At 42.0% G+C, this 14090-nt stretch overlaps 1 protein-coding gene across 3 annotated transcripts in view; it reads right to left on the bottom strand.

The window, feature by feature from the left end:
* NR5A2 (nuclear receptor subfamily 5 group A member 2) overlaps positions 1 to 14090 on the bottom strand; it is a 142506-nt gene that overhangs the window by 44754 nt on the left and 83662 nt on the right. For all 3 annotated transcript variants that reach the window (XM_063135262.1, XM_063135254.1, XM_063135270.1), the window contains exon 5: positions 3511 to 3630. In XM_063135262.1, coding sequence (XP_062991332.1) covers positions 3511 to 3630 — 120 coding nt within the window. The remainder of the gene's footprint in view (positions 1 to 3510; positions 3631 to 14090) is intronic.

The raw sequence follows: 14090 nt of genomic DNA, 5'->3' as shown, positions 1-14090 counted from the left end.
TTGTACAGTACACCCTGGAGGCCACATTCAGTGTCAGCAGAGCCCCTGAAGGCCACACGTCTCCACACACAGACATTCACACATACAAAAGCATTCCCTATTACCTTCTTTATTAGAGAGCCCAGCAACCATTTTTAGGGATGTTGGTGGAGCTCGGCAAGGTTCCACTAGCTCAGCCCGCCCCCCGGGCACAGTTGGCAGATCCTTGAGCTGGCCTGACTTGGGGCGCACCAGGTCAGGCCAGCTCATGGTTTCCCACCTCTTCCTTTTGCTCGTGAGCCTCCATCTTGCACAAAAATCACGGGTATAAATACCACAGCTATTGCATTTTGTGCAAAACCGCAGCCGTAAATAGCTTCATTTACACAGAACCGACCTCCAACAACTTACTGTTGCTCTCTGCCCCCAAAATTGTTGCATGAGACATCCGCCTCACTCTGCTTGACCATGTGGTCTTGGGTACATTCTGTTGTGGCCCAGTTTTGGCACGAAGTAAAAGGTGAAATTGGGAGCGATTGCCAATCCCCTCCTTGTAGACAGAACTGAGGGTGGGAGAAACTGCCCTCTGTGCATGGAGGGGTGTTGAAACATGACAGGTAGGTTGCTAGTTGCTAGGCCATTACGCTAGGTACTTTGGATATTTAAAGAGACAGGCATGTTATTCTCGGGTTCCTGCACAGCCTGTTCTATAGGATTTAGCTGGGGAAAGGATGGGAAGTGACAACCTAGCCTAGAATTGTGTGCGTGGTGTTGGTGATGGGGAATAAAATGGCCTGGAGTTGCTCAGGGGTAGAACAGTAACAAATAAATATTCCACTTGGCATCTGCTGCCCCTGCCCCCTTTCATCGCCATCTCTAGTAGTGGGGGTAAGATAACACAAGAGAGTCTTTGTAGTAAGTGCACTACCATTTTACTTCGCAACCTTGAGGAAATTTAAGTTTCTTTGAAAGTGTGTGGAATAAACTTAGCGAAAACTGGCACACAAGGGGCAGAGGGGTGGGAAACAGTCACCATATTATGCTTTTGACCAAGAACAATTCATTCCTCGTTCTTTTATGATGTTTTGGTGAAAAGTGTACTTCATTTGCGCATTTTAAAACTGTGATTATCTCTGCTGGCGGGCAGCATTTAGTGCAGCAAAGGAAGAAATGAGTAATGGAAAACTTGGTTTGAAGCGACTGCTGAAGGATCAGATCGTAATTCTTTATGTATGAATAAACCAACATTTGTTTATTTCCTTTTCCCTTCCCCACCTCTTTCCTTTTGTGTTTATTAAATTGTAAGTTCAAGGAAGAGATTGATGACCAAAATTGGAAAAGAAATCTGCAGAGCATTCAGGGTTGCAATGGGTGAATCTCATCAGAAACGCACATGAAGTTGGGGATAGAAACAGCTTGACCAGGGAGTAAGTAGCAGGACAGGGTCAAAAACGAAGCCAGTCCAAATTAGATATGATTCTGATTTAGTCTGAGACTAAAATGAAATTTCTGGAGGAAGTAATGAGAATTTGGAAATTAGAATAAGGTTGGGGGAGCATGTTAATGTTAATCAATGATTATATTAAATGGAATTATGTTAAAATATATGTTTATTAAATTGTTTAGTATGTATTATTGTGTATTATGGGGTAGTGTTTTATACTGTATTGTTTGTATTGTTTGGGAAGTTTAGAAAATAAAAAATTATATTTTAAAAAAAGAGACTAAAATGAAATTTCCGAAGGCATCTTATGATTCCTAGTCAGTGTGCTTGAGTCTGTTACTCTCCGAATGTGATGAAATGCTCTATTTTGTCTTTGCAACCCATGTTCATTTATTTAAAGGCTGTCCAGGTGGCTTGTGGCATGGAGCCGCATGGAATTATCTTGCATGGAGCCACATGGAATAGGTCTTAGCTTTTGGAATTTCCTCCCCCAGGTTTGATGCGTTTCCTGGGCGCGTAATGCAGCACAGTGCTCACTGAAATCAATGGGACTTCAAACTGCTTAACTTTGACTGGATGATGCCCAGGGTTAATGCAGATCTGATCAAAGGGTTTATTCAACCGACTCACATATAATGTACGACTTTCTGCCTGATACGCAGCACATACAACAATCCTTGTAAGCACAAAAGAATGGTCTACATGGTTTAAATTAGGGCTAAGTCTCCTTATGCAAATTCTGGATAGCAATTGAATAATGTAGATTGCACTCCAAACAAGCAACTGTTTCCTCATATGTATATAAACTGAGGCAGTTTAGGTTTCAGCTACTTAAATGCCAGTGGACCATCATTTGGTTTCACTTTGAATCAGAAATAAAACGCACAAAATGCATTCTGCCTTCCCATGACACCGTACGTTCCTTTCCATTGGAGCTGAAATATGTCTTCAAAGGGTACAGTTTTGATTTAATTTGCCTTGTCGCTCTCATTTACTTTGCCTGGTTATTGGAAATTATAAATGAACATGGCCGTGATGCATGGGGACGTTCTCTTGCCTGAACCTGTCAAAACGATGGTAATCTGTGCAAGATCACAGGAGTGTTCTGATGCAGGTTGCAGACATTTTATTGGGACTTGTGTGGCAGAACGTCCTGGCAGAATATGACTGACGTGGCATATATGTTTGCCTTTAAAGCTATTGCTGATTTCCTAATTTGACCTGCCTTTCCTCTCCTTCTCTTACATTCAGTGTCTTCCAAAATAGCCCAAACTGCTAACTTTGTCCTGTATCTCAGTCGCAGGGTATTGCAGAACAATGTAATCAGGTTGTGTTCACTCTGGGCAGTATCCAACGTCACATCGCCGCTAACATAAAATATGTTGTGCTAGCATAAACGATTTATAGCATGATGCCAATAGCACTTGCTGGGTTTTCTTGGAAAACCTGAAGAGCCAGAATAAATAATTCTTTGTTAAGGTATGAATTCTGTTACGTACATAAACTGTGTACACTGAACGCAAAATGTGCTTCTCATAATTTATCCTGCTTTTCGGCAGCCATGGAGTTTAGCAAAAAACTTGCCCTTGGCACTGATGGCTTTGCCCAGACAACTGGAAATTCTGCTCAATCCCACTTCTAGTTTAGATTTGTCTTAGCACTGACTACAAACTTTCAAGCATGTTTTCACAGCGTCTAAGGATGTTGAATTCTGTACTCAGTCAGTTCCAAATCCTATGCTTGCAGAATGATTAAATCCCAAAGATTAGAGGGAGCCAAAGAAAATTATAATGTGTACCCATTTTTTGGTATTGTTTTCTGTTGGACTGTGATCTCACACTTCTAGCCTATTGTATCTCATTCACAGTGGTATATGAGTACATTTTTAAAAGTGTTTATGTTTATATTTCCTTTTATATGTAGCTATCATCACTGAACCATGAACACCATATCTGTGTCATTTTACTTGTGCTGTATCACAGCCAATACCTCAGTTCAATGGGAAATGCTTTCAGTGTAACACAAAAGTGCTATTCTTTGGAAAGAGGGTTAATTACAAAATCGACATGTTTAACCTGCAAACTCACTTGTTGCCCGGTGACTAGAAGGATGGAGCCTTCTTTCCCATGTACCACTTGCCGATAAATATGATCTAGAATTAAGAGTTCACTCCAGCAGTTTTGAAGGAGCTTCATTTGGTCATCAACCTGTGGGCAAAGAAATATAGCAAAAATTATCGTGAGACCTTGGCGATATTATTCTTACTCTTAGTAACTTTTGAATTTTATAATAACAGAACTCTTCGGTACATTTTAAACATGATAGTAGCACATTTGGAGTTGCTTTTCCATTGGTCAATCTCATGCCGCTGATGTCATAGCCTGCAAACACATAGGTGGGGTCACAATTGTCCTTTCCATAGCATCATTGGTCAGCTAGAACTGTGCACCCATGTGGTTGTAGACCTTTAAATGTTAAGGCAGTGTGGCACTGCTGTAATGTTTAAAGCAGGGGTCCTAATGTCACACCCGCTGGTATCATGGGTGGCTGCAGGGACCTCCAATGGCCCTCACAAAGCTCCCCACTCCCTGCCCCCCTCAAAAAACATTTTTAAATAAAAACTTTGGAAAATGTTAGGTTAGTCTTCTTCCTCTCCTTTTCTAATCTCTACCCTTGTTCCTTCTGTCTCTTCTACCCCTTTGCCTTGCTGTTTTTCCCTCCCTTCCAGCCTCTAGCTACACTATTTCTCTCCCACCCTCTTTATCTTGCTATTTCCCCCTCCCTCCCAGACCCTGGCCTCACCATCAACCTCCCCCCCATCTCTTTAGCTCGCTTCCCATGGCAGCCATTATATGACTAACCACATCCTCCATTGTGTGACTAGCCACGTTTTGTGATGTTTCCCATCAAAATCCCAAAGTCCAAAAAGGTTGGGGACCCCTGTTTTAAAGGGTACCAAATCCAATTCTCTGTCTTCAATGCTGATGAATAAATTCCATTCCACTTCCCTCCCTGGTTTTCCATCTCCCCCTCAACAGTCTCTTAGCATCCCTTTATCTCCGAGCATGCTCAGTCCTCAATGCACTGTTTTGGGTCCCCTCCCAAGGTCCCCCTCCCCTGGTTGCGTTTGTATTTCTGCAAACCTCAGGTTTCCCCGAGTCATCTAATATTTCCCTCTTGATGCCATTTTGACTACATGAGCAATGACACTGACACCATATTGGAAATAGAGATGATGATGAAGATTGATTAGTATTATTATTGAAAGTAGATTTTCTGTTTGTCTCAAAAGTAATCCAAGGCAGCTAACAGCATTTACAATAAAAGGAACAAAAACACTGAAATTCAGCTAGACAGTATAAAACAGTGAGATAAAGCATACACTACAACATAGCCACAAAAGTCAGAACAACACCAACATAAATTACCACCTTGTATGAGCAGCATGAAACGATATAAATAAAAATACCAGCAACATCAGTACAAAAGACCACGCTTGTGTGTCAGAAACCAAAGGCCCTTCTGAAAAGAAAGGAGTTTGCCAGGCAATGAAACGTCAAAAGGGAGAGGACAAGATGAACTTCCCTGAGGGTATCAGTCATTTCCTGATGCTGAAGAAATACCTCTTCTATGCATACCAAATGTAAACAAAATGTGTTAACTAAGTATTGGTTCTAGAAAGTGGAAAGACACACCTGAATAAGAATAATTTGTCTTTCAGTGGAATGTTTCTTTAATGGCTAGAATAAAGCAATTTTCTAGTTGTGTTCTGTATAATATCCAATAACAAATATCCCTGGCACTGCAAAGACTCACACATTCATTCTGGCATTAGATTTTGTAGGTCACAGGTGCCTCAAACATAGGTTTACTGATGTAAGTGGCACTATAACAGAGAACAGATTTTAAAATTAGGATTTGGGCTCACAATGACATTTGCCTGTAATTCAGCAGGGGCGTGATTTCAGTTTTCAGAGGGGTTGGGGTGTGTGTCAAGATTCACAGCAATGCTTGAAGGTCTGCCCTTGAATATGTTCAAAGTTAATTGGAAAAAAACGCATCCTGTATTTTATGAGCATTTGTGGTCATTACTTTTTATATCTGATAATAATAAGAGACAGAGGTGCTTTGGGGGAATAATGCTGATAAAGTTGGCTGCACTGGGATACTTGTGGTGGCTTGGGCAGAAATAGTCTTATTTTTTTCTTGACCCTCCCCACCACACCAATATATTGAAAAACTCTAACCAAGTATACCCCAACATGATTTGGTCTGCATACATCAAAGTATGGTCATTTAATCCTTGACACTGCCTTTAAATTACCAGGCTTAAAGCAGTGATGGGGAGCTGCCAGTCTGTAGGCCTCATTTGTGGTTCTTCAACCAGTGGTTCTCCATCCAGCCTGTGAAGCCTTCTTGGAGCAAGCTTTGGACCCCACCCCCTTGAAGAATTCTTGCTGATTGTACATAGTGAGGATTCAGATTTGTGCTGCTCATCATCACAATTGTGCAAAGATGGCAACCGTGTGCCATCTAAATCTTTTTTGCTGAGCAGGGAGAGGCATGGAAAAAAGCAAAATGGTTTGGGGCAAGACCAGATTATGGCCTTAGCTAGACCAGCCTCTATCCCGGAGCGAACCCTGGGATCGTCCCTGTGTGTCCACATGACGCACAAGGGATCCCAGGATCAGGGAGGGATCATCCCTCCCTGGCCCCGGGATACAGCCCTACACTTTGGGCTGGCTTTTTCCATGGTGTGGCCTGTTGCTGCGGCTTGAGCCGGCTCAGCACGATTACTTGTGCGGAGCCAGGAGCCACACATGAGGCTAGGGTGGGGGTAGCGGTGAAATCAATTTGTTTTAAAAACCTTACTTTTTGTCGCTCAAGCGCTCGTGCGCAGCCAGCCCTTTAATTTTTTTTTAAATGGCAGGCGCGATGCCTCTCTTCTTGAGGTTGTCACACCTTACTTGTAAACGGGGGTGAGATCTCACGTTATTCACAACGCGAGGTCTCCCCTCTTCTGCCCTGGACTTTCAGGTAGGTCTAGCTAAGGCCTATGTCAGGTAGAGATTGGGGCTTTGGGGGGTCCAGGCCCACTCACCTTACACTAAAAACGTTTTGACACCCTTGACTTAAAGTAACGAAGACTTTCCCTTGGCTTTTGTTTATGAGTCAAAAATGGCAGCCCCATTTCTACTTCCCCTTCCCTTTATAACGTCTAGTAGAACTTATTCCTGTTGCGATGTCACAATATTCTCTATATCCCCACTACCATGCTACATAACTTGGTTGCTGCTAGTACAGGATGAGAAACAAATGCAGATTGCTCAGACATCATAACACCACATGGTAAATTGTTCTACACTTACAGAGGTGGGGTGGAGAGCTAAACACATGGCTGCCATTTTTGGTGACATTTTTGGTGTTTAGAGTAACATTCAATTTGTCCCAGTTATGAGCCAAAAGAACCCCTGGTTAATCCAACTGTGAAAATGTGTATAACATTATTAGTCTTTTGGCCTAAGAGCACTATGCAGCTGAGCTGTTGAGTGGCCCATTGGATTTTGTGAGATCTAGTATGGTACACAGAGCAGACAATTTATTATGGGTACCCTCCAACATTAGTTACACGTCACACACCCTTTTGACAATATAGCTAGGTGAAAGAAAGAGGAGTGGAACATAGGAGATGGATATATTACTAAGTCAAAGTGAAGCTTGTGTTATCACAGGAACAACCTTGCTCTGTCCCCATGCTGCATGTTACCATGATAATTCATTTCTGCTTAGGTCGTAGAACAAGGTTGAGCCTATATTAAAAAAAAGCTCCTTTTGACTTTGCCCCAGCTGTATTTATTTCCTGTGCCATTTCCAACAAAGCCACCTGGTATCTGGAAAAGAAGATTGCAGTCAGGCCTTGTCAAAAAAGTATGAGTCCCAAATCCTCCACATCTTTTCCCCTAATGTGTCAGATTGGTTTCAGTTATAATACTGTGTTTTGTTCCTCAGCACTGTTTTACTAGAAAGTTGAAGAGAAATTGTAACTGTGTTGTAACTAAGACTGAGAGCTGGTGGAATAGAAATGAATAGAGTTGTCTCATCAGTATTGTCAGAGTGATTATTGCAAATCATTTGACAAAAAGTTTTGGGGCTTTTAATGTTTTAAATAAATGCACAGAGGGATGGATCCTGTGCTGCCTTCCAGCTGCAGCCCTGCCCGCCACATAGAATCCCACCTGAGAGGGTGTTCACAGAGGATTGTGGAATGAACATGGCTTGAAAACACTGCAAATACCCCGTTGGATGATGATGATGATGATGATGTTCATCATCATCATAATCTATTAATTACTTTTCTGTGAAATGACATTCAAAGGGAAATAAAGGGCAAAGGTAGGCCCATGTAAACATGTAAAACTACAACTAATAAAATCAATACATTTAAAACAATTCTAAAATGAAGGAGTCTAAAACTAGCAGCAGTGCAGCCAAAGTCAAGAAAACCTAGGCCAATACCCAGGGATTGCTTTGGCATTGTCCTGCTGGTGGAAGCTATGCAAGGGTGGGGGGGCACCACAAAGGAAACCCTGCTTTGTAACACACTTCAACTAATTGCGCAACACATACCATCTACTGCTCTGAATATTGCATTCCATTCTATGAAGTGTGTGCACAGGTAAGGTTGTACACCAGGCTTCCCCAACTTGATGCCCAGCTCCAGAAGTTTGTATCTATTTATTACATTTATATCCTGCCTTTTTTCCTTGAAGGAACCCAAGATGCCTTGCATGATCCTCCTCTTTTCAATTTTATCCTCAAAATAACCCTGTGACGTAGGTTAGGCTGAGAGTTGGTGATTGTCCTAAAGTCATCCAGTGTGCGTCCTAGCTAAGTGGGGACTTGAACCTGGATTTCCCAAGTCCCAATCGAACAGTCTAACTACAATGCTAGAATTGGACTACAATTCCCAGCATTCCTGAGCATTGACCTTGCTGCCTGGGGCTGATGGGAATTGGTCCAAAACATCTGGATGGACACCAGGTTGTGCGCTGTCAACCACAAACATATTTGAAAGATCTAAGCACAAGATGCAAAAATGCTCAAAGAAAATGCTTTCAGCAAACATCAGACTTGACCACAGGCAGTGACTCTGGAAACTGCACATTCCCTTTGCAAGGGAGGGGGCCTTTCTGAAGGTTCTGAGAGTCATCAGCATGTTACTAAAGCTTACCTGCCCCTCCCAAGTTTGTAACAACTCATTAGCAAGCCAGTGCTGTGCAAACAGTGTGAAACAGCAATGTCAGAATAAACAATCATTGCTGTGCTCCTGCTGTTTCATACAGGGCTCATAAATGTAACAAAACAGGACAGTAGCCAACAATTCACAAAACATTTAGCTCAGCTTCTTTGGAGCTGATCTCGTTCTGATGTGGAGACCACGCATGGCATGGAGGGTAGCATACATCCAGCACTGCTACACCATGGAGTGGCTACCACACAGATCTTAGAATATAACAAGCTGCCTTATATTGAAGCTATGACTCCTAGCTTATAGTGATCATTACTCGGTGAGATTCCACAATCAAGAAAAATAAAACAAACACTTGGATGCAACATTGTTCAATTAACAGGCTTTCAGCAAACATCTGTTTCAGCCACAGGAAGTAACTTTGGAAACCAAAAAATCACTTTGTATTGGGAGCTGCTTCTTTTTTTAAAAGGTCTGAAAAACACCCACATGTTATCAAAACTTACCTGGCCCTCCGAGTTGTACAAGCTTGGGGAGCATTTACCTAAGGATTTATCTGGGAATTCGATATACAGAACTTGATTTCTCCCTCGAGCTGGCATCCTCTAGATTTGTTGGACTACAGCTCCCATCATCCCCAGAACACACAGTACTGGCTGGGGCTGATGATGGGAGTTTTAGTCCACATGTGGAGACACTAACTTGGGGAAAGCTGAAGTAGATTTATTATAGAAAATAGATTTATTAGACTTTAAGGTGACACAAGGCTCTTTGTTGTTTTTGCTGCCATTAACACAGCTACCCCTTTAGAATGTGACTTCTCTAGATGATTACCAGATGCTTGGACTTGGTTCACATATATCTGCATATCACTTGACAGTTCTAACCCTGATGACTGACAGCTAAATGTGTGAACTGGAACAACTGGACACTGAAGTTTTATCTATGGTGTTAAATCTCAAATGGCCCATTCACACCTCCATGCTATCATTTGAGGGTGCAGTCAGCTAGTGAGCCTGGCATGTGTGAACCAACAGCCCTTGATGACTAACAGAGGAATGTGTGCACTGACTTCATTGAAATATGTGAGTTCTTTCTGTGGTGTCACACCTATAATAGTCTATTCACAAGTGCATGACATCCTTTGAGGTAGCAGTCTCGGACTAATGAATGTGCATGCAGGACACACACGAACGTGTGAAGTATCCTACGCAGGTACACAGGAGTCCAAAAAACAAAACAAGTGACCACTAGTAGTGCATCCAGTTAATAATTTTTTATAGATTTTAAATTTGTAAAAATCCTAAAATTTATTTTTTTATAGTTTTAACAATTTTTAAACTGGTGACTGAATCTGGTGTTTTATACAGAAATGTTTCACATTTTAAAATCTGTTTACATATGTATATGTTTAAAAATGTAAAGCTATAAAATTTAAATTTTAGAATTTAATTTTAATATATATATTATAAACTGGATGCGCCACTAGTGCATTTTTTTTTGGAGTGCTGTACCATGGACATCGCATCGCGTACATATCGGTAGATAAGAGTAAATTCCATTGAACACAGAGAATCTTGTTTCCAAGCAGTTATGCTTGGAATTAGATCTTCAAGAGAACGGGTGAGTGTTCAAAGTGGGTACTATACACAGAGGCCCGATCCCCTGCAATGCTGGGTGCAGTGTCCCTGCCCCCGACAGTTCAGACCTTGCTGTGTTGAGTGAGAAAGGTCTGAAAGGAAGCTCTGCTTGAATGCAAGTAGAACTCTCAGTGTGATCAGGCACCCTTATCAGACAGGGTCTGTGATCATGGAGAGTGTTCTACTTGCATTCAAGTGAATATGAGTAGAAGTCCCTTTCAAGCCTTGCTGGTTCAACATGGTGAGGTCTGGAGCGAGAGGGGAAGGGCTAGTGCACCCAGAGACGTATGGGTAGGTGGTACCCATTTTCAGCCGTCATGTGTCCTCTTGAACATAGATTGGCAACAAGCCTGAGGCCCAGGCATTGATCTACCAGAAATGTAGATCTGTTCTGTGTCATAAACATTATTGTAGATATATACTTTGTGTTCCCCACCCTGAAAAAGCCCAGTGTAAGAATGTGTACTCATTTAGGTAGAGGAAGAAATTTCTTTTAAATATCTAGATATTTAGATTCCATCTGAGAGTTAAAAAGTAAACACGGAATGAAAGTGAGGCAGAATAAAAGCCTGGGGATTTGAATAGACCACAACGAGTCCGGAAAAACCCTCTGTTGGAAGTGAGCATTCCAATGCAGACCTGCAGACTAATTAATAGTTAACTGTGATAAGGGGCTTTCTGATGCAATGTAGGCCGAGACCGTCATCATTTTCATTCCCTTTGCGCTCTCTGCCTACTTTGTGCTGATTATTCTCTTTGAATCTATCACTCATTGCTCTTTACAAAGCTGTCGCTCTTCGTGCCCTCTCAAATGGGTGGAAGATGTTTATTGCAGCCGGGACTGGCCTTCCCTCAAGGCAAGCTGAGGTGGCTACCTTGGGCGGCACTTCATGGGGAACAGCACATCTGCTCTGGCAGCAAGTGGGTGGGCTTCTCTTCTTGTGCCAGCTTGGTTGGTATATGTGCTCCTGATGTTTCCCACCCCCAATTCCACCCCAAAAGGCAGTGGGCTTGCTGGAAGGGATGTAAGGGAGAAGTTGGCAACAGACATCGGAAAGTACTCTGGGCTAGCGGCTAGTGGTGAGTCAAAATGGCTTCCCAGTGACCAGGCTGAGAAGCTTTGTATGAATTGGCTCTTTGTTCTTTTGCGTCACAAATGAGCAACACAAATGTGCGGGCAGGTGGGGACTAAGAAAAAAAAGTGGACTAGTAACTTTTGTGGCCTTCTGAAAGTCTGCTAGGGGTACTTACTGCCATCACCCATGATTATTAAGTGTGAGCCAGAACAAGTGGGAGGTTCAGAGATTTACACTTATGGATAAAGAGAGCCTCCTTTCCTACAACATTCTTTGATCTCTGTGAAATGTGCTAGCCAAGCACCTGAGTGAGACCAGCCTTAGGCTAGGCAAAAGAACTAAAATCAACTCCAGTTTCCAACTGAGTATATTTATTCAACTACAAAGTCCTGGAACGATCAGTTGCCTTAAAAAACCCCGGAACATATAATTAGCTAACTAAAAGTGACTTATTGGGAACCTGAATCCTAAGAATAACTCACCAAAGCATTTTTCAGGTGTGTGTATGTGTGTGCAGGAGGGTTAGAATGGCAAAGTCCAGTCTGATTTTTTAGCAGCTGTTTGAATGCAAAGCAAGTTTTCACAGGTATTTCTATGGAAAGTATGAAGCTGACCAATAAGTAGCCTGAAGGACTTGATCATGCCTGTTTCCTGGTTAGGGATGTGCTGAAGTGAGCGGGGAAAGATTTGGTTTGTCATAACTTATTTGTAAGGTCGGGCAGTCATGATATGGGCTTCACCTTGTAATTGGCTTTTAGATGAAATCCTCATGGATGCGGCACTGTGTGCAAACTAATCATGGCAATAAACTGCTGCTATTTCACAAATAAAAGGTTGATCCCAAGATCTACACCCCCAGCAGCACCAACAACGCAGAATCTGGCTTTTCAAAATGTGTTTCCAGAGAAGTCTATTGGAGAACGCCAGTTGGAAACATAGTATCAAGTCTCGGTTGTCACTGAAACCCATAAGTTGTAGTTAAAAGTAAGTCTTATCTCAGAAATGCTGATCACTCTTCTGAAAAATGCTTTGTGCTGGCATGAAAAACGAGGGAGGTTAGTATAGTACAAAAGTCATATTGTTGGAGAGTCTATTCTTCCCAGAGCCCAGAGCCTGTCAATCATGATAAACTTCTGTTTCTTTTGAAGAACACTGTTGCTGACAATCAGTATGAAGAAGAAAAATGTGTAGGTTTTGCTGAAATGCATTTTGAGTTTTTGCCCAAACCACTTTCCCCCCAAACCACACTAGTAATAACAACAGCAATAATAAAATCATATTGCAGAACAAACTGAAATATTCAGCAACTGTAGATCTATTTCCACGTTGCTTTTTGAAGATCTAATTTGGGATGTGGCGCACTTATGATCCTGCCTGTTACAGGTTTTCAAGGTCTACAAAATTTGGGAGTGTGACATCAGATGAGAGCTTGGATCCAATAGAACAATAGCAGAAGTGGAAGGCACTTCCACTCGTACAATTGGGGGGAAGAATGCCAGATATGCTGGGAACACTCCATGCTGTGAGCAGAACTCCGCTTTGTGATGCTTGGGATACAAACTATTTGTTAGGATGATTGCTAAAATTTACAGTCACCAGAACTGTCATGCCATTAGAAGCTAGCAGTTGAATTGCATGAACTTGTTGTAGCTTGGTTTAAAGGCTATCAAACTGGTGGAGAGGAGGAAGAATAAGTAGGCCACACATATCTCGTTTGCTCACTCTTCCACTAATCATCAGCGTCATTCATGTTCTGCAAGCAAAGTGTTTCATATACGTTATCTTTGTTGTGAGATGAACCCTGTAAAGTAGGACTGTGTTATTATTCCCACATTGCAGATAGGATGGAGAGGCTGGGGAGAAATAGTTTGCTGAAGGATACTTATGGGGTACATGGCAGAAACACAAGGCTTCTCTAAATGAGCGATTTATAGGATGCTCATGATTGACTACCCACGGAAGTTTGTGGGTTGATTACATGACATTGTCAACAGCCAAGACATCTCCTGTGGTTTCCTGCAGTAATTCCATGTTTTAAAAACACAGAGCTCTAATTTTTCTAATTTATGATCGATTTATTCCACAACTAGATGGTGGTGTTTCATTGAAAAGAATAGGCTGCAATAGCATTCCCTTTTCAATTCAAAATCTCATAGTAGCTGTTAGTCACTGCCGCTGTAAACACGAAAAGTTCCAAGAGCTGGTATGGGTGCAGGTTTTTTCTTGATGTAGAGATGCCCACAATTTGAGCCAGAGACTTCCTGATTTGAAACTGTTCCAGCAAGAGTAGGCTACTTGTTGCCCTCCAGATGTTTTGGACTAAAATTCCCATAATCTTCCAATCATTGGCCATGGTGGCTGGGGCTGATGGGAGTTGTAGTCCAAAACATCTAGAGGGCATTAGGTTCCCTGCCACATCCCTCAGCAAACAGATCTCTCCCACCACCCCATGAAAATCTGAAGAAAGTCTGAAACTTAACAGTTGTAGAGATTACTTTTGGTCAGGGAATTTTCAGGTTGTCTCAAAAGCAGCTACAGATCTATATTATTCCAGCAGACTGGTGAAGCAAGCCAAGAATGCAAAAGACAAGAAACATAGGGGAACTTATTTCTGCCTGGAATGTAAAGAACATTGCCAAATTGTTAACTGGAACTTCAGCCTAGTCTCAGTTCTGGGCACAACTGTGGTTTATGAAGCCAGA

This window comes from Elgaria multicarinata, chromosome 1, assembly GCF_023053635.1.
Source record: "Elgaria multicarinata webbii isolate HBS135686 ecotype San Diego chromosome 1, rElgMul1.1.pri, whole genome shotgun sequence".
Classification (NCBI taxonomy): Eukaryota; Metazoa; Chordata; class Lepidosauria; order Squamata; family Anguidae; genus Elgaria; species Elgaria multicarinata.
The sequence above is the reverse complement of the archived record's forward strand: the minus strand, read 5'-3'. Positions and strand labels throughout refer to the sequence as shown.